The sequence below is a fragment of the Prosopis cineraria genome, unplaced genomic scaffold, assembly GCF_029017545.1.
Source record: "Prosopis cineraria cultivar Desert tree isolate PC_DT_omini unplaced genomic scaffold, ASM2901754v1 PC3, whole genome shotgun sequence".
NCBI lineage: Eukaryota > Viridiplantae > Streptophyta > Magnoliopsida > Fabales > Fabaceae > Prosopis > Prosopis cineraria.
The window spans coordinates 34975169-35001221 of NW_026555334.1; the positions used below are offsets into that span (position 1 = coordinate 34975169).

Consider the following 26053-nt stretch of genomic DNA (forward strand, 5'->3'; position numbering starts at 1 on the left):
TAAAATAGCTAACCCCTTACAATTTAATGAGCCAAAGTTTGAATAAGTGCTAAAAGAGATATCTACATTGAGGCAATGGATTTGTATTTTAGAAATCTTATATTTAAAATTCATATATTTAAAATTCTTTATTTAGATAGTTTAAAAAATTTCAAATGAATAAGAAAAATAAATTAAAATTCAAAACAAAAATTCAAAAAATGGAATGATGAATTTTTTTTTTAATTGACAAGAGATGAGAAAAATATAAGAGAATTATAGATGTATTAATAGCAAAAACACAAAGAAAATAAAATGTTTAAAATGATTAGAATTTTCAAATGATTAAAGTATATGGAGAATTTGAAACTATAAAAGGAATCATAATTTGATTTCAAATTCAAATTCATAAATTTTTATATATTCAAATGAAAAAATTAATTTAAATCCAAATATTCATTAATCCAAGCACATCACTGCCTATAATCATGCCTTAAAGAGATCAATAAAATAATATAAGGTCTATTAAAAGAATTTCATATTCCAAGCATGATTTCATATCGCCCAGTCCCCTTAATTAATACTCTTGGTATTTGTGGTATCTTGAAAAAAATTTAATAGTTATATCACTCTTTTAATTTTATTTATAAGATGAAAAAAGAAGATTAATTTTAATTCTATTTATAAAGCATTCTACTATTTTTTATATTTTGTCTTTACTTTTATGCTCTTATTAAATGCTAAAAAATTAAAATTATTTTATTATTTGTTCTCATTAAGAATTGCGGTGGAAACTTACTAAATCTCAGGACAAAATTAATAAAATTCAAGTTTTCATTGGTTCCGATCATGCTAGAAATAACTTGACCGAAAGAAATATTTTGAAAAGAAAACTGGGTTTATTGCGAGAACCAAAGCTTATTCTTGTAGGCACCTGCCACGCCATATGTTGACTCCCTTTCCAGTCATCCAGACATAAATGGCTAGGAAGAGGAGGGAAATACGAGGACTTCACCATTCGAATAAGGATTGACTCATGAAAGAGAGAAGAAGCCCTCCAAGATAGAAGAAAGAAAACAAATCTCTGCAAAGCCATGCGGCCCATATTATGCTGTACTGTTAACCAAACCTGAATTTACCTGTGTTGCTGTTACTTGTTATGATGATTGATGACCATGATGTTGCGTTAGTTAGATCCTCAAATTCTATACAAATTAATTCTATAGATAGATCTCATTCACTCAACAGTCACCATAATGGAGGTTTTCCCCCCTTTTCCCCGATCGTGTCGTGATTACTGTTCTATCAAGCAACTATTTACCTTACTGTGTGCCTTTTTCAATGTTGATATATATATCAGCAAATTACAAGAGAAACCAAAAAGAACATGATAATCAGTAAGAAGTTTGACTGTGCTGACATGAATTAGAATTTAGAAACATAAACTATGAATCGCACTGGAAGTAAGTGTACCTGGCCACCTGGGTAAGATTTTGAGATGAGACAGATTTGAATCAGTGAGATTATTGACTTCGATTTCCCAGAGGAACGCCAACGCCTACGGCCTATCTATGTCCGTAGAAGCACAAAGGTGAAGGGAGAGTCGCCAAGAAATGTCGAAGTGCCACGTCCAATCAGGGAGGAAACTACAATAATAAAACGAGCCTTCCCTAAGAATTTACGAAACTACCCTTCCTTTTTATATTTGCTGGTTGTATCTTCATTCTTGTCCTGTTGATTTTCATTCATTCCCCTTGGTCTACGCTTTTAATATAATAAACCATTTCATGAAAGCATGACTTGATGATAATTATCTAATATGCATGACCCTCAATTCTCAGTAACTTTTTCCAGCTCATTATTTATACTCTAACTAGCAGGCAACCTTGATTATTACAATACTACATCAACTGGCATTAATTTTAGTGCGAAGATTATGGCAGTTTAAGCACAGTTTCAGATTTGAGTTTGTGTGAATATAGAAAACGTTTATGGAAAAGTTATTTTTAATTAAACTCAACAATACTTGAATCTGACTCAGTAAAGTAACCATGTTTTGAAAGGGGTAAAAAAAAAAAAAAACTAAATTAGTACAATGCTACTATGAGTAGCGCACTTCACATCTTGGAAATTTAGTAGGTTCTTGCATGTATTAATCGTACCAAGAAATATATACTAAACTCATATAATCTGTCACTTCCAACACTAATTTGGCAGCAGATACAATCCAGCAGTTTTGAGTTATTAGCATGGTTGCCTATATTAGGAGTCCTCTTCAGCTATTGTGAGCCTATCAAAGTACATAAAACCGGACCGGTCATTAAATCGGTCATGGGACTGGGTCACGGGTTAGTAGTTCAATCGGGGTTAAACCAAGGGTTGAACTGGTGGCAAACCGGTCATGATTAAAATAATACAATTTAAATAAAAAGACATTAATTATAAAAACATTCAACCAAATCCAACCACTCAAAAGTCTAACAATAATAAAATACTATAGTTTTGGACTTAGCATGCTCTGCCTCTAATTTTTCATTTTTTAACTTCAATTTCACTTTTTTTTATTATCTTATTTCCGAACTCAGAGCTCTAAAAAATTAAAAATGAAAAAAAAAACGACGTCGTTTTGGGGGTAAAAATCTGAAAAAATAATAACCTGGTTAACCCAGTCAACCCACCGGGTTATATCGGGTTGAACCCGGGTTGACCAGGTTACACCGGTTCACTCCCTCATTGGGTTAAGAGTAAACTCAGACCGGACAAGGGACCGGGTCACCGGTTTCCGGGTTGACTTGGCCGGTCCGGTCTGGTTTTCAATATCATGGAGCCTATTGTTTCCATGCTTTTTGCTACTCCAAGAAACAAGACAAGCAGCAAAAGAAATACAGAAATAATCTTTTGTTCAATTATCAAGCTAGTAAGAAACATTGATCTATGATCCTCAACCCTCACAATCTAGCTATTCAAATTCTTAGTCTCATATTTATGCCTCACCTCCCATTGTATCACATATATCTTAAAACTAGCTTATATGAATGTCAATCACATAGATAACAGTCAATGCAAACAAATATGTGAAATATCATTTGCCTCAAACACATGAACAATCATCGAACCACTACAGGCATTATAAGTTCCTTTTCTTTTTTGGTCATGCCTTAAAAATATAAAAAATATGCTATTTTTATTAACGAAATTCAAAGCTTATTGTGCAAAAGTAATTCAAAAGCTTCAGGCAGGGTAAGCAAATAATTGAGCACTCTATAAGGAAGGAGGAATCCATAGATAACCCTGTGTGCGAACATAACCAGCTTTATTCAGCAACTCGTCTGCTTCGGCGGGACCTCTGCTTCCTGGCTTGTAAGGAACTGGCTTCAACTCTCCCTCATCAATTCTATGCAGAAGTGGAGTGAAGATTTTCCAAGATGCCTGTTCAAGCACAAAACTGCAACCTTCAAGGTTGGTGATTCGTATCCTGTTATAATAGTGTGTCAAGCATGTGATGAACTCACCCTTAACTCATCTCTTCGAACGAAATGTTGCTGATCGCCTCTAATTCTGTAAAAAACATTCCAATCCCCTGTTATGGTTCAACCCATGTCTATATCTTGTGAACAACTTATTGCTATGTATGGGATGCAATATTGCAATCAAATACTTCTCTAATCCTTGCTACAATGAGGAAACAAGTGACATGAATTGGGAAAAAGATCTTACGTGTCGAGAAGCAGACGCTCATAAGCCTCTGGGATGACCACTCCTTGATAGCGTTGCCTGTATGACAAGTCTAGTTCACTTTGCTCTGTTGACATCTCCAATCCAGGTTTCTTGACCTTCACGAGACACTTCACTAGTAAGTTCACTTGTACCAATTTCATGGGAATTTGTTTCAGCATTTTTATGTCCAGAACTTAATGATTTACCACATAGCCCTTCAAAGGCTTGTTTACCCAGATAATTTGCATTTTAAAAAATATTATTTCATTGTTTGGTTTATTTTGACGAATTAGTTTATTATATTTACTAGTTGCGAGTCCAGATGATGGATACAAGGAACTGTAAGAAGCAATCAGGTCAAAACAGTAGCACGATCGGTTATCAGAATAAATCACATACCGTAAACTTCATGTAAATAGCTTCTGAAGGTTGCAGGCGTATAACCAACTCATTTCTCCCCTGATCTTTACCTATGCAAGTATAGATACATAGTAAGGTTAATGTAGATACAGCCACAACAGGAAATGCTTATATCAATCTAATTTGTTGGACTGTGGATCCAAATGACGTGCAGGCAAAACAAGCAGCAAGAGATGCCTTTTGCTATTCAAACTTCTATCATCATCATCATCAGCAAATACATGGATCCCCTGCACTGCACTGCACTGCACTGCAAGGCAGGGGATACAACGTCTGTTTGTGGAGGCCTTCATATATGGATTAATGCACAGAAAGAAAGAAGGATAAAGGATTGATGCAAAAAATAGAAAAAGTCATGACTTCTATTATGTTCTTGTTATCATTACTGAACAACAGTGACTATTATTTTTTTATTAATTACTCAGAAATAAGAGTATCATTCTTCATTTCCCTTTTCTTTTTCACACCTAATATTCTGTGTCCCAAACAGTACATGGTTGAAAGAGAAATTTTCTATTCATGTTAAATAGGTGAAGAAGGAATAATTTATGCTATGATGATAATACACAAAAACCAAACACAATCTCTCATATTTCTAGTCATATCACAAAAATGTCACAGCTTCCAAAGTGACAACTTGCATGCACTACATAATTCTACCTTCATGCTCATGATTGATTCAGAGTGCAGACAACTAAAGAAGTATGGCAAAAGCATATTAGAGAGGATTCACATCTAAAGATACGGTTCCATACACTTGAAAATATCACCAGGAACATCCTTGAACTGAACTCTTATGTCTACCTTTCTTGAATTCAGGGCCTTCCCAGCTTTTATTATGAAGGGAACTCCTGAAGGGAAAGATAAGTTCAGCGGAAAAATTCATCAATTATTCAACTGTGATTTAAAGAATCAAATGCACCGCAATAAATATGGCATCACTGACATGTAATAGAAAATAAACTAAAGAATGAATAAGAATTATAATACCATTCCCACAGATGTTCAGAAATTAGGCCTACAATGTAAATTATCTGTTGGGGAAACAAAGCCCAGAATGATTTTCATACCTTCCCATCTTTCATTGTGTATGCGCAGAATAACAGTTGCAAACGTTGGAGTGTTTGAATGGTCAGGTACAGTTGGATCATCCCTATAGCCTTCATATTGTCCTAGAACAACATCATCATCCCTAATAGGAAGCACTGATTCAAGAACCTGCATTTTACATGGCAAACAGAAAATGGGTAGAACCTCGCAGGAGGTCAACTTTAATCGAACTAAAAGACCAGGAATCACATGTTTGAAGTTATCAAAACCTAAGAAAGGAAAAATTGCAGGCGTGCATTTGCAGAGTTATATAATTTTGCTGTAATTGCAACTTGCAAGTAAGCATGATCAAAATCAAAAGGAGAACAAGAGCTTGGAAGTGATGCTGATTGCTTCATAAATAAACTAATAGTTTTCAGAATATGAATAAAAAATGCAAAGAACAAGAAGAGTTCAGAACGCAATTACAGCAAACAGTAAAAGAGCTTCCATGTAAATGGAATGAAAAGAGACACACCTTAGCTTTCTCATCCCGAATGTGTTCAGGCTTGAGAGAAATAGGCCTTTCCATAGCTATTAAGCAAAGAACCTGAATTGGCAGAAAATGATAAACCAGGTTGACAATTTCTGACATGAAACTACCAAGTTATTGCACGGTTATCTAACGGGTATTATTTGGTTGACAAATGCTTAATGCAACAAAGTTGAGAAAATTTGCTGATAAAGTTTATTAAAGACCAAAGTCCATTCCTTTTCCATCAAAACTCACAAACAGATCAAAGCATCACTTGTATCCGTACTAAAATTACTTCTTCAGAGAAGTTAGGAGCCCAATCAACTCAAAAACTAAAGTTGTTATTGGGAGCCCAAGAATTATCACCAAAATACCCCTTGAGATGAAAGGTCTTTGGGCTTGAAGTATGGATAAGCACAAACAGATAGATATTTTAAAGAGGAGGTGGCAAGAAACAGGCTCAGACCACTTGATCAGAGAGGCTTGTTACCATGTCAGGGACCAGTCAGGGACCAATCAGGGACCAAACCAACCCAAAAGCTAAAGCTGTCACGTGGAAGCCCAAGAACAGTTTTCATCACCAATGGGAGGAGTAAATCTACGAAATACTATTGTTTAATGAAGAGGTGTATCTGCTGGAAAATACAAAGTAGTGATAATATTGTCACAAAATGGAAATCTATTTTAGTTTAAAATGAACGACTCACCTGCAACAGATGGTTTTAAATAATATCTCGAATAATTCTGCCAAATAGGAATGGTAAATTCATGAATTATTGTTTCCCAATCAAAATAGGAGACAATGATAACAAATAAAGTCAATAACAGAAGGCAAATTACACTTAGCAATACAAATTGTAACTTTCACTATACAGAAACAAAAGTAAAACTGGAAAACAGAAACTTGTTGATAAGACTAGTTATTTGACATCTTGCTAGAAAAGATAAGTAGAAGTAATTTAAACACACGTACCCATACTGGTCAAAATAACCACCACGACCTTCAGTTCCAAAGTTCTCCCTGAAAACTATCTGCCACAGTACCAAAGTTAAATATTCAAAGTTTTAAAAGGTGACATATTAATGCTTGACGATGGGGTAGGTTAATTGGGCAACAAGCTATGAGACAAAGGTATGAGAAAAACTCAATGGCACGTGCTCTCACAAGGAACATTGGCAGTAAATCAAGCCAAGAGTTAAGATTTTCAGCCCCCCTCCCCGAGGGCGGTTTCCAAAGGAGATGTACCGAGTTTTATATAAGCCTTAATTTCAGAGAGGATTTTGTCAAATTAACCCAATTTTGTAACTTTAAAGCAAGGATTCTCACCTGTACATTGTCAACGTTGTCACGGTTCCAGAGAGGTAAGAAAAAGCGATTTGCGAATCTAAGTACTAACTTGCAATACAAGTCAAATGAGGAGGAATTAGGCAGAGTTCATGAAACAAACAAGTCAGCTAGTATATAATTATTTATTACCATATTTTGCACTAGTTCCTTTCCTAAGTAGTGATCAATACGGTAAATCTGGGGTTCATCAAACAACTCTCCAATCTGGGCACTGAGTTGCTCTGCAGATTCTAGATCCTTACCAAAAGGCTTCTCAACAATTACACGTGTCCATCGACCAGCTAAGAAAAAGAAGCAGACACAGCCAACAATGAGAAAAATGTCAGATGCTTGGACTTATGATTAGAATGAAATAGAAACTAGGAAAAGCTGACATGCTCGTATCAGAAAAAGTTGCGTTGCTTGAAGAGCAGAGATTGTGGAAACAGGCAGCAAAGCCAAAACCAAAGTAACATGCTTTAAGTTTCCAGCAACTAGAAGAAGCCATATGGTACATGAAAGTAACTTCATTTTAAGTTCTGTGCCATTTTAAAACAAAAAAAAAAAAATCTGAGAGAGCAGACAAGTAATCTATCTGCATTTTAATTAAAAGGTGCCAAGAAGATATGAAATGCTGCATAGACAGTTGTCTGACTGAGCAGTACCCCAACAGTTGTTAACCTAGAACAACAAAGTTTCCTTTATGTCCCTACCTGGTGATCTTTTCAAAATCATTTGCAAATGTAAAAATCACATATCAAAACTTGAGATTGTAAAAAATCTCACATTTGTTTATGCAACAAGTCTTGATCATCTTGCAAACAGATGGATATACTGAAGGAGGAAGTGCAAGATAGAAAAGCCTCCGAGATGAATCCTCTGCACTGTTTTTTGAAGATTCATGCTTTGAAATCTCTTTATCTAACAAGCAAAAGCCATCCTCAGAATCATAAGAGCCACTGACATATTTGATCTGAAGGGAAGAAAAAAGGGAGAAAAATAGTAAACAGTTGAACAGGCAGAGTATTTTTAGCGAGAAACTTTACATAAAATTTAAAAATAGTGCAAGAAAGAAGATAGTTCTAACCAGCTGCAAAAACTTTGATAAATCATCCAGCTGCTCAGGAGAAGCATCTTTGTCATGAACAAGATAGCTGCATCCCAAAGGATAAAAAATACATGAAAACTAGTAAGATAGGATGAAGCGTATTGTAAAGCAACTTAGTGAAAGACTCGGCAATCAAATACAAGACCCCAAAAAAAGATCATTAAACAAACTTCCCAAGGCACAGTAAATATTTACAGCTTATACATCGCTTAGTACATTAGCCAATTTCAAAGATACAAATAATAGTGCAAATGACTTCTATTTGCAAGTAATTAACATTATAATAGTTTTCAAACATGAGAAAGTCACTGATTTTGATAGAAATATTTTTACTTGTTTTGGAAATGCAGAGGAACAGTGTAGATTTTAAAATAAATGATCTCACCCACGCAAGCGGTTTCTCAAGTCATCATCAGAGATGTTTGTTCTGGCATAACCATAAATATGAACTTCATTTGATGGTAAAAATCCCTGCGAAAAGATCCAGCAAAATTCAGAAGAATTTACACTGGTTTCTTGAAGAGAAGCAGAAGGTTAGTGAAAAATATTCAGTCATCCTTCATGAAAAGAAAATAATTTAGGAATAGATACTTTTTTTTTTTAATCTTTAATAGACAGAGTTAGAAGTAAACACTTAATGTTAGATAACAAGCAAGCAAACATTCTGAATAGTGATGACAGTTTCAACTAGAGTCTGATCGGAGTCACAAAACCTTGAGATATTTTCCATTAATGTTTTTCCTTTAATCCATCAGTAGTATGATCATCTATATTACATCCTTCTTTGTGTTTTACCTCAGTTTTATACCACAAACTAATCATTTGTGTAGGTCAATGAACCTAAAATGAAGGACACCAAACCTGCTGATATAGGTGGAACAGAGCAGGAAAAGTCTTCTTCTTAGCAAGGTCACCGGAAGCACCAACCACAACAATGGCGAGACACCTAGTTTCAGGAACATCTTCTACCTCTCCCGACAGGGAAACACTTTGAAGGCTAGATCCTTTTTCAAAGTGCCGTTTACTTGATCCCATGTTATAGCAGAGTTAGAAGGCTAAAATTGCCTTGCAATATATTGGTATGATCCACAGTAGCTTTTATCTGCATCAAATCATGTGAGAAGCAAGTAAATATATCCTGCTTTATTACTGGACAGAAATTAAATTAGATCATGAAGAGTGCCAACCAGCAGCAGGGATGACATTTAGTTCTCTATGACAGATAATCAGCATAATTCACCGGCTGCCTAATGATAAGTTCCTAGAGTAATATATTACTTTCTGATATGAGTCAAGGAAAATTTGTGGAAAAAGAAACGTGGCCATGATATACAATCAACCCAATAAGTGTTTTAACTTATTTTCTTAGAGAGATAAACTGCTACTTCACTGCAGAATATTGTAAATAATTCCCAAGTTTGCAACAGGACAGTTCCCGGGGGGGGGGGGGACTCATTTCCAGCTGTACAAATAGAAGATACTTGCGTGGATATAACTTTTTTAATTGCAAGACACATTAAGTATAAATAAATCTACCCTCGCAAGCCAAGAGACGCTACGTTAAATTAAAACAGCACTCCATATAAGCATTATGATTCACAGAACACAGAGAGAAGAAAGATATTGAAGAGAAGCAAAAGAAGTCTCTCAAGGATGCAGATTAAGGTAGAGGTAAAAGTACCAGCTTGGTGCAAAATGCGACGAGGCACCCGAGGTTTCAGAGGTTGGATATCCATTTCATTATCTGAACATGGTCGCCTGCTTCACTAATTCTGTCCAAAGGCATATTGATTGTCAAACGCCCAAGCACGTTGTCGATACTGTGGATTAGAGAACGCTAACGAATGTATGTCGCTTTCCCTAGTCTCTGTTATTACCCCGATAGACAACACGAAACTCGAGGCTGGAATTTGTAAGTATATAACTATATATTTATATACAGATTTTTTGTTTTTCCTTCTCCCCCATCACCTCACCTCTTCCATTCTTTGCTGGAAGAGGATAAGGCATCAACATGCAGATCACGTGTCGAAGACACACCGATTGTTTGATACAGTTTTGAGCATATAGTATCCCTTATATGAAAGGAAATATGACAGTCAGCTACTAATGGTTAAATTAATCACAATTAAATTATCAATTTTTTTTTAAAAAATGAGTTTTAAATATTAATATAAACAATACAAATACTTATTTACAATTAAATTTTTTAAATTTATAATTATTTAAATTGATATTTTTAATTTATTTTTTTAAAAAAATTTGTGAGATTTTAATTGTCATTAATTTAATATTTTGATATTTAATTGTCATTTTTCCTTTTTTGAAACCCTTTTTACAATTTTTTAATAAACAGTGAAGTTAGTTATACAATTTATATTTTGTATTAATCAGATTGGTTTGTATTAATATATTATTGATGATGACTAATAAAGTAATAAACATTATGTATATATGTATATATGTTTATGTACTCTTTCAGTTTTTTTTATAAATCATTTCTATTAACATCATCAATATCAAAAAAAAAATTATAAGGAGTAAAAGCGTATAAAATTTTAAATGTTCTCCTATATAAAAAATTTAAAAAGTGATCATATTTTTTTTATAAAGAGTAATTTTAAAAATATTTTTTAAATATAATTTAAAAAATTACATCTTAATTTATAAATAAAATTGAATAAACTTTTTAAAAGATATCTTATAAATGAAATAAAAGAAACTCTATATGTATGTACGTACTTATCTGATGTCCCAACTCCCGACTATAAATTTGTACTTGTAATTTATCGTATCTATGACATGAGTAACGTACGGGACCGTTATTTGCAAATGCTTCCCTGCCCAAAAATGGTACTTTTCACGATTGGTTGCTTTATCTTGTCAGCACGCTTGATCGGAGATTTGGGGTCCCTTCACTTTTTTTTCTTTCATTTTTTTTCATTTTCCCATTCTCACTATTCATTAATTTTATCATTTAAAAAATAATTTAATAAAATAATTTAAATGATAAGGATTGAAAAAATAGAGAAAAAAATATAGAGAGACCCCTCTCTTCCCGTGGTAGGATAGGACAGATCGCAAAGCTTTAGGTTCGTATGAATGGCTGAAAAGATCCGCCATAATGGAATGAAAAAAATAAAAATACGAAATTGAAATAAAAAAAGGGTAAGAACAATTTTTGATAGCGTATAATTTTTTGGTTTCCGTTTGGTATGAAATAAAAAATAAGAATGTCATTTTATATTTTTTAGTCAGATAATGTAATATAAAAGAAATATTTAGCAAATTATATAATTTCCTCACTTAAGAAATGGATTAAGTTATAGTTTTTTCCGTGAATTTGAGGGGAAATGTGAATCCTGCTAATAAAAATTTGTAAATCTGATGTTTGTTTGAAGATGGATTCAGTTTGGCAGGGGATATAAGCAGCGTTATTAGAGAGTGTGTGGGAACTTGTAAATCTGAAGCCATGTTCTAAGTTGATGCTTCAAGTGAAATGGGTATTGATGTTAAATGAGAACCTCTTGACCTTGGGTGGTGCAAATTAAATTTTGATGGTGCTGCAAGGGGATTCTAGAATGGCTGGATGTGGTGGCGTGTCAAGAGATAAAAATAGTGTTTGGGCTGGGGCTTTTGTGAAGAAATTAGGTGAATGTTCTGCATTTAATGTTGAGTAATGGGGTGCTTTATGTGGGGTAAGATTGGCTAAAGAAGTTGGAGTTGAGAATCTGATAATTGAAGGTGATTCTCAGGCTGTTATAAGTATTCTTAAAAGGGCATGGGAAGAAGAATATGATGATAGCAGACTGCTTGTTGATTTATTTCTGGCTGAATGTATCTAGTTCAAGAAATTGTAGTTTCAACACGTTTAGAGAGAAGGAAATAAATGTGCAGATTAGTTAACCAGCTACAGCTTTAATTTTGGCTATGATTTTGTTAGGCTTGTTACGCCTCCCGCTCATATGAAAATTTTGCTGTACAGTGATGTTGTCGGTGTTGTTTACCCAAGGGAAGTTCTTATTAATAAATAAGTATGGGCTACGCCCTCATTCACCAAAAACCCGGGGGGGGGGGGGGGGGGGGAGAGTACGCAGACCCATAAAATGTATATTGGTGCCGCAAATTGCACTGTCGCGATACGAGCTTTGTGGTGGACAAGCCTCCTCCTCGCAAGGAAAGATGGTCAAGATCAGTAAAGCTTCTCTGGAAGATGATGTTGTCACCAACACTCAGGACTTTGACAGAAAGTAAATAGAAGAAGCAACATGTGATATGGACACAGTCCTAAAATGAAAGGGCAATTCACTCTTTGAACATTCTTAGAAGCTGAGAGAGAGAGAGAGAGAGAGAGACCCAAACATTGATCTGCAGATGTTCTTCCCTGCGAAAATCCTAGCAACTGGGGAGACTGTGATTGGATTTTACTTGCGTTTGGTTAAGATTAATAGAGGCAAATAAACATCATAGGAACACGTCACCCGAGAGAGAGAGAGAGAGAGAACAATTTAGTAACATGGGAATACCCATGTTTATGAGATCTAAATTAGTAGCTGTATTAGAATCGGCTTAAGACGACATAGAACAAATATGGATATCGCTCTTTTTTTCTACCCTTCTCACTGTATGTCATTCATTTGCTGTATGCAAAACATAAGCTCCCCTTGCCAATCCCAAACGGCTATGCAAGGAAAAATTGAACGCAACCCCTTATCACCACGACATTTTTTTGGGCCAAAATCATCATGACATTTGACCACGTAGAAACGCTAACGAATCCAGAGTTTCGGGAGGGAATTCATCATTTTGATATCGTATACAAGATGGGTTACATTAGGCTAAGGGGGAAACCAACATCCCCTATAGTCAAAATATAGTTATGCTTTAAATACAATATAAAGCCCATCCAAGCGACATCCTGCAGCGTCAACAATTTCCTCAAATGTCTACAACCAACAGTTTAAAAGCCCGGCGTCTCATCAACATACATATGCTTGAGTTCAGTTTCAAGTCCTCTTGATCTTTGAAAATGTTCCTGTTTCAGAAAAGTAAGTGCTTTGAGTTCCGCTACCAAGTTGGTGTGCATGAGCCTGTGGATTTGTCAGCTCGATCCCCTGCACAAGAAGGAAAACTAGTTGGGTCATCCATGGGAGACATGCATGTATACGGATAAAAAGCCACCCATGTAGCCCCCAGGGGAAATGCTAAGTAAGCTTGAACACATAATTTCAACACAGGAACAATCTAAGCAGAAGTGACCCACTATACATTATCAAATGAGACATCTTTTTTTTTCTGTGCGATGCACGAAAGAGATAATAACTCAAGACTTACTCTTCTTTCTAACACAGTGGGCCAAAGCATTTGCAAAATGTCCAAGAAAAGTTGCATTATTCATAACTTGTAAATTACGCCATAAATTTTATATTTTATATTGATATTGATGATTAGAGAGTTTTCCCAAGTGCTATTCCATATAATTCCTGCGGGATGCAACGTAAAATACACAAACATGCATTAGAAAACGATAAAGGAAAGGGTACAGAAAACTTTCTTTTGAAAGCAGCTATTTTTTTTTTTTTTTTTTTATGGCCAACAATGAAAGCTTGCTTTTGAAAAACGATGAAAGCAGCCAATTAAGCACCCCAGACCAGCAAACGATATAAAGATATGATCATTCAAGCATCTCTCCTACATTCATGATAGAAGTCTTGCAGCATGAATAAAGTTCAATTTTTTCTTAGGGAGCAGAGATAGAGTAAGATAACAGAAATGGGAAAATATTGGTAAAGATAATTTCCATTACTAAAAAAGAAATATTTGTAAATATAATATCACAGAAATGGAGGAAAATATCCTCCCAAGCAAGGGACAGAATATAGACATTACAAAACCCAACACGTCAATACAACAAAGGTGACCGATCCCTCAGACTATGTTAAAAAGGTTAGAAACCCAAAGAAATGACAAAAATTATCTTGCCCTGTTTTAGTAATGGCCAGGAATAATTCTTGAAAAACAAGCATTTTGCTCAAAGAAAAGACAGAAAGGCACAAGCATAGATAGCATCCCATAAAGCATTTTAATCTATAGTTCTACCAAAGCCATTGATGCTAAGCAGAAGAAACTGCTCCAATTTAAGAGGGCACACAATGAATTCACCAAAGACACCAAATAAGCTAACCCATGAAGACAGTGGTTCTAGGACAGCGCAAAAAACAAGAAGAAGCCATTTAATAAAAGCTAGAGCAATAGCTGAGCTACACTTGACAGGCTGACACACTTATCAGATGAGATGGCATAGTGATAGTAACCTGCACAGGTGTAAATGCTAGACTTGATGTCAAACCAGATGTGGCACCACTGCTACCATAATTCTTTTCCTTGAATCTGACAAAAGTGAGATAGTGCATCAGTTTTGTTATTGCTGTTGGACAGGATAATAGTACAATTGAGACAAAAACAGTGGTCCAACTCTTGCTACAATTCAACGGCCAAAAGAAAAAGCTATCGCCATAATTGCAGCATAATCAAATACTTACACATAATAAAAATAAATTAAACCAAAAGCCTGACCAAGGACTTACTTCTTAGCAACTTTTGCTGCAAGCTTGCTTTGACCAACTGACACACGAAGCTTGCCACTGCCAGCCTGACCAAGCATTCCATAACCTTCTCCAAGACCATCCCCTATAATGCAATAGCAAATGAAAATAAGGAAAGAAGGCAGAAAGGTAACAAAATTACAACACAATTTTGAAAAAATTATGTCCTTGACATCATTGTGAAAATAAATTAGATCAACGTAAGTAAATTGTGGTAAAATTTACCCAAAGAGCTCTCTTCAGGGATGCCAAACAACATCCTATTCGCTAACTTCCTCATGTCTGTAACTGCATACCTGAAAAAGAATTAAAAGGTCAACCATGGAAAAGAAACCAAAGGGCGGAGAAGAATAAAAAGCCCTGGACCCACAATTACAAAAGAAAAAAGGCATTGGCAAATAAAGGTGAGGCTGAGACTGACCTTTCCTTCATCTTCCTCAGCCGACGACCACCCCTCTTTTTTTTAGGTTCTGAATCAGGTACTGGAAGAGGTTTAGGTTGCTTTGCAGGTGGAGGCTCTTGCCACTTCTCAATCTTCTTATGGATCTCTTCCTTAAAGGCCCTCCCTGTGTTCCCAGATGGATCACCCCGTGTTGAATCTACCCGTGCTGCAAGTGTAGACTTTGCAGCCAACAGTCGGCAAGCACGCATCCTCAGAGGAGGAGGAGTAGTTTGAAAGATTTCTGTTTGCTCAATGTAACCTACACGAAATTGAGATGTTGCAGTGGAGAAACCAGCAAGATTCTTTTTCTTGGCACCAAGAAGCTGGACATTACAAGCAGGCATCTTTGCCAAAGCTACTAAACCACCTGCTGTGCCCATGAGTTTAGCTGCAACAGCACTTCCAACAATAGCAGAAAGATTAGGTGCAATGTACCCCATTCTACTCTCAACAAAATCAAGAACCTTTTTCTTTGCTGCATCAAGAGTAAGAGCTCGATCACAGGCATCAACTGTCTTATTAAGGACTTCTTCTGGAAGTGGCTTGCCACTAGTAGTTGATGCTGTAACTGATACAACCATGATAATAGCAGAGGGCAAGAGCCCTTCTAGATCAACAAGAGTCAGATCTGTTTCATTTCCAATCTTCTTAACAACACGTGCATAATCAATTGGGTGATGCACAAGTGATTCAAGCTCAGGAAATTTCAAGCGATATTTGTCACGGATAAAATTATGGATGATAACAATTTCATTCTCAATATCAACTGATAATGCATTGCATTCCACAATTAGTTGGTATTCAGGATCGTCTTCTAAGTCTATCCCATGACTTGAGACATCTGAACCCTTTTGAAGTGCTTCTTCCACTTTCTGCCATTTAAAAAAAAAAATAAAAGGAATACTCTCTAATTATTTTATCTCCAACATCAATGAGAGTAGAGATTTAATTTTCTGGGAGAATAACACTAAGCAATTGATGTTAAAGAAGCGAGCTGATGAGAAATAAGAAACAGACAGACTCCTCGTATAGATTCTATATATAACAACAACAAACAGGTTCCACTTTTGCAGCAGCAATATAAGGGCTAAAATTTCAATTGCAACAAACACGGAGACTGAAAAGTTTATGCTATAATAACAGAGAGATAAGCAGCCCACAACTGACTAACCTGCATAACATCAATGTATCTCTGAGTTTTCTGCAGTTTTGAAACACTATCCAAGTCATCGTAATTAAGATTTTCAATGTCAGCCATATCTCCATCAATATCTTCCTCCATATCCGCGGTATCAACATCGTTATCCTCCTAATAGGAAGGCGCAACGACAGCTATCACTTGCCTAATTCCTCAAATTTGATGTAAACATACATAAATTATACTCACGGGAATTTCAGCCTCATTGTCGGATAGTTCGTCGAGGTCCGCGAGGAAAGAATCAGCAAGCGTCGCCTACAAACAATCGAGCACCAAAAACAAAAAAAAAAAATCCAAAATATAAAATATCTATTGTGAGATAACGTAGACGCTTTGATAATAAAACAAGCAGGGATGTAACAGAACATATTTCCACAAAAATACCTCCCTGCAACAACAATCAAAAGCTTACCATTTATGAGGTGCAAGAGGACGAAGATAGCAATAAAGATGATACGCTGGTTGGAGCCTTAATGGCCTAGGGTTAGTATACTGAGAGCAAATTATAGGTTAGAGATTTCGATGGGGATGGAGACTTTTACACCAAGGTTTCCCCGGGCTTAAGTTCCAGTTCTTTCTTTTCCTTTTCCCGATTGGTGCTTTTTCACTTTCTCTTAGGCTATGTTTGGTTGGAAGGGAGGAGAGAAAAAGGTTTTTACCCCCTGTGAAATAGATCGGATTTTTTTTTTTTTTAAGTATTTCTGTAGCATTTACTTAGAAAAACCTGTAGAGGACGCCCGGCCCAGCCCATTCAAAAAAGCGGTCCGTCAGGCATGGTATCTTCACTTGATGGTCTAAAAACCAATGAAAATTTTGACCGAAGTGAAGAAAAAAACAAGCACAAGCCCATAGCCAAAGGGGTCGCCGTTGTATTAAGAAAAATCAAAATCAAAATTATTATTATTATTTTTGCCAGATTCAAAATCAAGAACCTGCCCCTCCCTTCTCAAATTTCTGATCCATTTTGTGATAAGAAACTAGCATGGGGACCTGCGTCTCAGACATTCCAAGGTTACGGAGGAATGAACAAAAATACAAAAAGTAATATCCCAGGATCAGAGAGAAGAAGGAAGCAACAGACAAGGAGGAGGAAGAAGGAAAAGAAAGAAATTCATTATCACTATCTAACACACACGGAGAAGGGGTTTGGAGTTTGGTTATGATGATGGACAGAGAGAGGGAGAGAGAGATGGAGCTGGAGAGTGCAATGTACTCTAACTGTTTGTTGTTAGGTCTTGATCCGGCAATAATCGGAATCGGATGCTCCGGTGGCATCCCTCGAGTTGGGCTCTTCCGCCATTCCAACCCCAAATTGGGTGAACAGCTCCTCTACTTCATTCTTTCCTCCCTTAGAGGCCCTATTCTATCCGCCAGAGTAATCCCTCTATTTTATCATTTACAATTCTGCCAATTTCACGCTAGCAAAGTATCCAATATCCCTATGGCAGTTCGCACAATTTGATGGACGAATCCTACTTTTAAGCACGATCTATTTCTGTTCCACTGGATGACTTGTTCGATCTTTCAGGATTTCGATAAGGTTTGGCCAATTTTTGATTCGGCGCAATCACGTGATTTTCGTAAGGTATAAAATAATTGGCTAAAAATTAGTGCTAAATTTTTATTTTTCGAATTATGGTTCTGGATTTGCGTTTAATTCAGATATATAGATTTACTTAACAAGTTAAAATTTGAAAAGCTTTTAGATAGTGCTGTGATAACTTTACCAGGTTGTTCAAGGGATTATTAGTGAGTTCGAGTCTCAGGGTGCACTCCCGCGGAGCAATTCAAGGGTTTCTTCACTTGCTACGTGTTGTGGACCTAGGTTAGTGGCGGGTAGTTATTTGTTAAAATTTGAATTAACTCATCATTCATTACAACAGGTCCAATTGATTGGAGCCTTTAGCTTTCACGACTCATGATCCTAATCATTAAATAAAACACGAGATAAAGTGCCTCACATGTTCGCCTTTCCACTTTATGATAACAAGAATCAAAGTGCTTTTATAGTTAGTGAAGAGATTGTGTAGTGTGGAATGAAATTAATGGATAATTTCTGTTTCTGGAACTTGAAGAGAGTTATTGTAAATAACTTCTGCATCAAGCAAGTGGCACAGAACTAGTAAAATACCTCTTTATTAATTGCTAGGATGCCATGAGGCGAATTGAAGCACATTGCTTGGACAATTCAATTTCAACTAGAATTAGTTTTTGAAGTTATTTGGTTTTACGATGTGGTGCAGGTTTGTTGAACTTCTATGGCAACTTTCATTGCATGCTTTGCAGGAGGTTCATAAACAAACATTTGCAGCTGATGTTGCATCTAACCCGCTGCCTGCACCATTGACTGATGTAGCGTTTTCACATGCAGCTACGCTACTTCCTGTGACAAAGGTATAATTGATAACCCATCAAATTTCTCCAACAGATGTTTTGATATATGTGGCATTGTAATTGTTATTAGAAAAATCTTGGCTTGTTTATGTGGAAGTGAGTTTGAGCATTTATGATCTCTCCTTGGAGACATTTATTTCTTTCATGTGAACATCTTGAAGTCTTGTATCCATGATAGCAGTACAAAAATATCCAGGGAGTTCACTTATACCATGAATGTTACAATAGAAGCTATTCATCTTTGTTATCCTTTTGCCTGATTGTTACTTGAGTGGGTGGCTTGTCTTGAAACAGGCAAGAATAGCCCTTGAAAGAAGGAAGTTTCTCAAAAATGCAGAAATGGCCGTACAACAGCAGGCAGTGTGGTCAAATTTGGCTCATGAAATGACTGCTGAATTTCGTGCCCTATGTGCTGAAGAGGTATGGTAATCATGGAAATCTCCTTAAAGAATAAGGCTTTGTAGCACCATCTATGAGTTTATCTCTTCTGTCTGGGAGTATGTTTCTATGTATTTATCTTTTATACAATGGCAATGTAAAACCTGGATTCAGGCTTATTTGCAACTAGAGCTGGAGAAACTACATGACTTGAGGAATAAAGTGAAGTTAGAAGGAGAACTATGGGAAGAACTTGTATCCACCTCCAGTCAAAATTCCCATTTAGTTTCAAAGGCAACTCACCTATGGGAGTCTTTATTAGCTCATAGAAGTAAGTACAAAGGTCATTATTACCTTGTTTTTAGCATTATTCTAACTGTTCATATCAGTCTAGTGCCCTCATATTTAACACATTTTTTCATGAGATGTTTCAAAAATTCATGGAATTTGAACTCGTGGGAAAGCACGTCAATTCTCTTGAATTGTAAAATTCATTGTTAAAAATGTTTGAATGTGGAATTTAATTACAAAATTTTATGAAACATGATATTCAACACGTAAATGATTTTGCATGCATTAAAAGAAGTCAAATAATATATTGATAGAGAAAACAAACAATTGAAGTTCAAACCATTAAAAAACGATGAGAAAGATAGAATGAAGAAATCAGTAAATTCTGTACCATAATTGGATAAATTAGCTTTATCAGTTCCTTCCATTTTATCCATTGGTAACCCCAAAAAAAAAAAAGTTAACTAAAAATTTTAAAAACTGCTACAAGCAGAAGACCCAATAATATCAAACTAGTGTTTTGACCAAGCATATATAAATTTAAGATGATTTCATACAGCTTCATCAAGAAACAAAAACCCTCCCAAGCCATTTATTATTTGTATACGTAAATCATAAATCCAGAAATACTGCTACCAAATCAGAAACAAAAACCTCATACTTCTCCTTTGGTCTCTGTTTTTTTATATCATATAAAATTGCAAGGTCTGTACACCAGAAGAGAAAAACATTATGTGCATGATCTTGCCAATATATAATAGCATGGTCCCAAGCAAGAAGAATCTATGCACACAAAATGCGTACATTCAGTTCACAGTGAGCAACTATTTTTATTTTTCTTTATTTCAATTAAGAAATTGAGACTAGCTAAGGATAATTCCGACTTCTAGTTATGTAAATGTTCAGATCAACATGAAGTTCTTGCATCTGGTCCTCTTGAGGACTTGATAGCTCATCGTGAACATAGGTAATGTAGTAATTTAGCCTGCCTTGTCTTTTTAATATATGTCAACCTGACTTTACTGACTGACTATGTGATGAATACATCTCAGGTATCGAATCTCTGGCTCCTCTTTGCTTGCAGCAATGGGCCAGAGCTCTGATGCTCCTATTATGAATGTAATATATGGTCAGCCCGGCGATTTTCCTACTGTGCATATTGATGACAGTGAGGAGAGTGATGGATCATATCTTAGCAAAGAGACATCGACAAGACTGGCTGATAAAATTGGTAAATTTCATCAAGAAGTTGATGTAGCAGAGGTTATATGGCGCTGGACACATGCTTTGCAACTTATTCATAAACAATCACTTCATTTGGTAGACTCCCTCTACACTGTTATTTAGATGATGCCAGGTTTTGCCCTTGAGATGGGGCGTTTATTGCTCATTTCCGTTTTTTATTTGTGGGATTGGAGTTTCAAATTGTTTGACTGTAAGGTCCTTTCAATTGTAGTTATATGTGCTCCAGAACATCTAAAAATGGGTAAGGTGGCTGGGAAGGATTGAATGAGCAATTCCAGTCAATAACTACCTTGGTAGTGCAGGTGAGAGGTGGTGATCTGCAGGAGTGTGAAACAAGTGCTAATAGATCTAGTTGTGGGCAGCTTTGTGGCTAAAGGGGTTTGAAGAATTTTGGGGAAGAGGACTTTGGGAGAGTGCTAACCTCTTGAATGCTATCAGCTCTATTATAACATATTCATTTTCTTTTTCCTTCCTTTTGTCAGTTTATTGCTGTTAGTGTTAATGGAAATACTGTGGATATACTGAACTCATGGTTTTCTTTGGTTAATATTGGCTGTTGAATGTAATATTTGTATCTGGGTAGTTTTTTTTTCCCCAGAATTTTTGTGTTGCTGTGTGGGTATAAATTTCGGTTAGAGGAAAGTACTGTCAGCTACTGAGCTATATGATGCCATGATATTCAAAATTCTTATGTATGATCTGACAGTTGAGAATTGCTGTAGCAAAGGTAGATGTGGTATTTCATAAAAGTTAACAAGGCTAAAAGGTGATGTGAGATCCTATTGAGTTTTTGATAGTGTAAGATAACAACCAAAATGGTTTCATCCTATAATGCCTCCTTAGTATACCAAACACCTCCTTGGTAACATGACACTTTCTAGCCTTGTTGATTCCTTATAGAAATTAATAACGTTGCTATGATCTGTAGGCAAAAGCAAATGATGGAGAGGGTCCTGATATACTGCAAAGTACACTAGAACGTGGCTCAAATGACCATGCAGAGTCGTTAGCTGCAACTCTTGCTGAACATCAGCAACATTTGGCTAGCTTTCAGGTTTGCATTCAAGCATTTTCAGTTTTTCACCAGCCCCTTTACCGAGGTTAAGGATTCTTTATTAGCAAAGGAGTCGTTTATGGGAGTAGAGGAATTACACTGTTTTGATATTTTTTTTTAGAACCTGGACAAGGGATTGTATCTGTATGATTGTCTCTATTTTTCCCATTCTTCGTCCACTTTTGGTGGACTGTGTATTCTTTCAAGGAGCAAACAGTTGGACACTACTATTTATTTTAACCTTTCAAATTGCTTTTTAATTGATGTTCAAGGTTTAGTTTTATGATGTATTTGTCTTGGCGGGAAGTCCAGTGTAGAAAAGTGAATTTGCAAGGTCTGCCTTCTGCTACTGAGCAAATATTACTGGACGGGCAATGTAGAATGCAAGATATTTGTATTGCTATGGAGAAGTTGCACGCCCTTCATCAATTAACTTCTGATTCTAGCCTTCTATTTTGATATGTTATAGTTTGATTCCATATTGGTCCTTCTCATTTTTGGGAGGAGGGATTGAGAATCTCATGCGATATGCTTAGGAGATTTCTCTCTCTGGATATTTTCAAATTCTTGCACTTTTCTTGTCCAGGTGCTTATTAACCAACTCAAGGAAGTTACTCCAGCAATACAAAACTCCATATCAGAGTGTACAAATAAGGTGAACAACATCGCAGCCAATCTACCTCCAATGAACAGATTTCATGGCCGGTCAACATCACCTATTAAAGCACAGAATATTGGGAGGATGGTAATTATTCATGATTTATTTTCCTTGACGGTAATCTCACTTGGTCCTTGGATATGGGTGAACTGGTGAAGTTTTGCAAACCTTTGCTTTAATTTTGGCTATTGATCTAAGCTTTAGAAATGAAACAGAACAAGTTACTCTTGCAAATATGATTATATCTGTCCCTTCTAAGACATCCAATAAAATGGTAATGCAATTATATGGTAAAACTCTGGTTCAGTATAATTGCGTATGGTAGCAGAGGTGAATTACCGGAGAAAAGAAAGGGAAAAAAGAAGAATAAGATTATGGGGTCTTGCTCTGAGAGGATAGTCTCTCCACACCAAGTCTAAGGATCTGTTTTCCTCCTCCTTGTGCCAATGGAGAGGCTGGTTCGTCTAATAGCCTCAAAATTACTTGGAGTACCATATCTTTGTCAGAAAATTGGGGAGGTCCTGCATTATAAACGATGGGTGCAGGGATTTTATAAGTTGGGAGACATGAAAATTGGGATGAATCTGAACTTCAAGGGGTAGTTCTGACATATAATATCTGCTCCATGTTTCTGAGAAATTTTAATGGGACTTGAATTAGTGAGGCTTCGACTTCTGAAATACCATATCACTAACTTCCATCCCTTCGTTCATACCTGCTTGATTCTTCATTTGTGCCTGTGCTTCCTCTAAATTCACTTTCAGTCCTGCCATTATCATATTTCTTGTTGAGTTTCTCGTTAACTTCCTCACCCCCAAAATGATCATCCTCAATCTTGAAAAGAGTAGGGGGGTCTTTGCTATATTGAGCTTTAAAAGGACTCATGCCCGTTGATCAATCTAAAGTGGTATTGAACCAATATTCAGTCCAAAACTTACTCTATGGACTTAGGCAATCCACAGAAATACTTCTCTAATAAAAACTTTCAGGTACATGCCTACATCTTTGGCTTAAAAAGGGTGTGGTAGATGCATACAAATGAGCTTCATAACCATCACCAATATGATAGTATCATATCTGTGAGATTTGGAAAAACCAGTAATAAAATCCATTCTGATATTTTAACGTACATGCTGAGGTAGATATGAGTGAGGGCTATAAGAGACCAGATGGGCTCAATGCCTTTGTATTTGTTGTATTGGCGAACATCACATTTGACAACCTATATGCACATCTTTCTACATACCTAATAATTCAGTCAACCTTCTATATGTTTGGAAAAATCTTGAGACCTCCGAGTCATTAATCATGAAACCCCTTTTGAGTAATGTGGGAGTTCAAGTAGATACCTAAAGAATCACAAAACAGCCATGTAATTTTCTGTAACTGACAGAGGTCCGTGATATCTTGCCAAGATATATGGAATCCTGCATTTTTTTTTTTCAGTACCTTCGTAATATGAGTCTGATTTTTCTATTTTCTATTTGGAAAAATTAATCTTTTAGTCCTCCAACTTTTAAATTACTTGTAATTCAGTCCCTCAACTATGACTCGCTGTGACTCAGTCCCTTAATTATAACTCGCCTATGACTCAATCCTTCAATTTTTGAATCACTTATAAATTAGTCCCTTAACCTTTGTTAATTTTTTTTTCATGTTAACTTATATATCACATTAATTAATAAGAAGAGGGTATTTTAAAATAATATATGAGCATTTTTTTATTCCTCTTATTTGATAATTTTAAAAAAAAAATTAAAAAATGAGGACTGAGTTATAGGTAAATCAAAAGTTGAGGGACTGAGTTGCAGCAAGTTATAGTTGAGGGACTGAGCCGCAGCGAGTCATAATTGAAGGACTGAGTTACAAGTGAGTTAAAAGTTGAAGGACTAAAAGATTAATTTTCCCTTTCTATTTTTAACAAGATTTTTGGGTTATTCAGGACTATGGCATTGATGATGTTGATGAGGTGACTTCGAGAATATCCAATGTTCAGATTGACAAGGTGTGTGCTAGTCCTCCCACTTTAAAGCTTCCTCAATTAATAAGCTTGATCCCTTCTTCTGGGAAAGCTGGAAGCTTGTTGAGGCGGCAGGGTACAGTTCCTCAAGTCAGTCAAACTGAGAATCTTATTGATAGGAAATCCTTGGTTCCTCCTTCAAGTGCTCAAGTAGAGAGTTTACCAGAAGGTTTGCCTGACGTTTTTCATTATATTGAAGGTTTGAAGTTTCTGTAGGGATTTTTTTTTTCACTGCATTGGAGACAAGCTGTCTGGAAATGGCATTAATCTTATTTATGTTTTTGCAGGTAGTGATATTTCCTATGTCCAGAATTTGAAGAGGTCAGTGAGAGAAACTGCACTGCTATTGCGGGCATGCAATTCAGTATCTTCACGAGACAGTCATTCTGATGGAAGTTCTGGGCACTTCTTTGCTTGTCTTTCAGAAACTGAACTTTCTCATTTAGATGCAGAAAGGACAGTTTCATCGAGAAGTAAAATGTCATTTGCATCTGAAATGGACGATTCTCTGCTTGAAAGTCATGCTTCTAATTATCTTGAGAAGAGCAAGTCAGATGAATTTTCAGATATGTTTAACGATTTGGATAGACCTTCTGATTATGACAATGTAAATGGGATTCTCTCATATACCGGCTCAAATGCATCTTCTGATGCACAATGGTCAGCCTATGACTTAGAGGATGCTCAGGGTCAAGTCTTCTCACCACCTCTGCTAACGGAATCATCGCTTTTAGCAGATTCATTTGAGGACTTGCTAGGTATGTCAAGTTAAGCTCACTGTTTCGGTGGCTATCTCGGTATATTTTAATGTAGGAGGAAAATTCCGGTATAGCTGTTATAAAAAAAAAAAAAAATTAGGATGAAGACTTTATCCAATGCTCATTGGATTTGAGATGCATTTGGCAGTTTCACTACCATTCTCCCCTCAATATTTTCTGTCTGCGAAAGAAGTATCTTTCCATGTTTTAAATAATCTATGAAGCATTGATGCTACAAAATTTGTGTCATACTTTGTCTGCCACATCAGGCATGGCACTTGCATTTAGACGTTAAATTTTCTGTTGTGTTTTAGTGTCCTTGTTAGTATCAATACGTAGAGCATAATTATTAGTATCAACATGTTAATATTTTGCTTCTTCTGTGCAGCTCCCCTCTCGGAGACTGAAACAGCCAGGATGTGGGGCACTGATTCTTTGTAGTTTGGGTGACTCTGAATGAGGAGATTGCATCAATACGTGACTGTAGTGGTAGGTTACTATTCATGCCTTTGGTGGGATTCAGTGGGCCGCCTGAAAATGTTTGAAATGTATACTCTTTTCGTTAAAAAATGTAAGGTATTTTTAACCGAATTTTACCTCTCAATAAAGTTATCTACTTTTCAATTAACTTTATCTTTTCATATTTACCTCCTATTAAACACTCTACAATAAATATAAAGTCATTATCAATTGGGGCATTTTTGAAAAAAAAGGTAATGATTACACCTCGAAAGATTAAAAATGCCTTACATTTTTAAACATTCAACTCTTTAAAAAATGTCTTATATTTTTTAATAGAGGAAGTATGTAGTTAAGCTATTCATATAATGCCTCACCTTTTTATGTTTGGGGCTATTGACTGGGTTGGGTAGGAGAAGCACATTAAGCAAATTCT

At 35.9% G+C, this 26053-nt stretch overlaps 2 protein-coding genes and 1 pseudogene across 5 annotated transcripts; 1 reads left to right on the forward strand and 2 right to left on the reverse strand.

The window, feature by feature from the left end:
* Positions 1 to 3052: 3052 nt before the first annotated feature.
* On the reverse strand, positions 3053 to 10147 carry LOC129305694 (glucose-6-phosphate 1-dehydrogenase, cytoplasmic isoform-like; annotated as a pseudogene).
* Positions 10148 to 12899: 2752 nt separating this feature from the next.
* LOC129306328 (U4/U6 small nuclear ribonucleoprotein Prp31 homolog) lies at positions 12900 to 16996 on the reverse strand. Its single transcript, XM_054946861.1, has 8 exons — positions 16773 to 16996; positions 16550 to 16615; positions 16334 to 16471; positions 15142 to 16034; positions 14946 to 15016; positions 14703 to 14805; positions 14430 to 14505; positions 12900 to 13229 (listed from the first exon to the last, which is right to left on the reverse strand). The coding sequence occupies exons 1-8, from the start codon at positions 16773 to 16775 to the stop codon at positions 13122 to 13124; spliced, it is 1458 nt and encodes a 485-aa protein (XP_054802836.1). The 5' UTR covers positions 16776 to 16996; the 3' UTR covers positions 12900 to 13121.
* Positions 16997 to 17299: 303 nt separating this feature from the next.
* On the forward strand, positions 17300 to 25786 carry LOC129306327 (AUGMIN subunit 6-like). Of its 4 annotated transcripts, none has more exons than XM_054946857.1 (13): positions 17300 to 17735; positions 17889 to 17945; positions 18091 to 18185; positions 18604 to 18754; positions 19049 to 19174; positions 19307 to 19463; positions 20330 to 20390; positions 20476 to 20743; positions 21597 to 21722; positions 22309 to 22497; positions 24323 to 24599; positions 24688 to 25158; positions 25547 to 25786. In XM_054946857.1, exons 1-13 carry the CDS (start codon positions 17520 to 17522, stop codon positions 25597 to 25599), a joined length of 2247 nt encoding a protein of 748 aa, XP_054802832.1. In that variant the 5' UTR covers positions 17300 to 17519; the 3' UTR covers positions 25600 to 25786. The 4 variants fall into 4 exon arrangements, with proteins under 4 accessions (XP_054802832.1, XP_054802834.1, XP_054802833.1 ...); XM_054946859.1 differs by having other exon boundaries at positions 17301 to 17735; positions 24323 to 24569; XM_054946858.1 differs by having other exon boundaries at positions 17301 to 17735; positions 22309 to 22467.
* The last annotated feature ends 267 nt before the right edge of the window (positions 25787 to 26053 follow it).

Bases quoted from the DNA above. Each gene is read 5' to 3' on its own strand.
- LOC129306328 (XM_054946861.1), bottom strand. The intron at 16,035-16,333 runs GTTAGTCAGTTG...TTTAAATGGCAG, and splicing joins GATACATTGATGTTATGCAG to AAAGTGGAAGAAGCACTTCA. The intron at 14,806-14,945 runs GTAAATTTTACC...ATTGCATTATAG, and splicing joins CCCTGAAGAGAGCTCTTTGG to GGGATGGTCTTGGAGAAGGT.
- LOC129306327 (XM_054946857.1), top strand. From the start codon at position 17,520: ATGATGATGGACAGAGAGAGGGAGAGAGAGATGGAGCTGGAGAGTGCA. The intron at 20,744-21,596 runs GTAGACTCCCTC...TATGATCTGTAG, and splicing joins ATAAACAATCACTTCATTTG to GCAAAAGCAAATGATGGAGA. The intron at 21,723-22,308 runs GTTTGCATTCAA...TTTCTTGTCCAG, and splicing joins AACATTTGGCTAGCTTTCAG to GTGCTTATTAACCAACTCAA.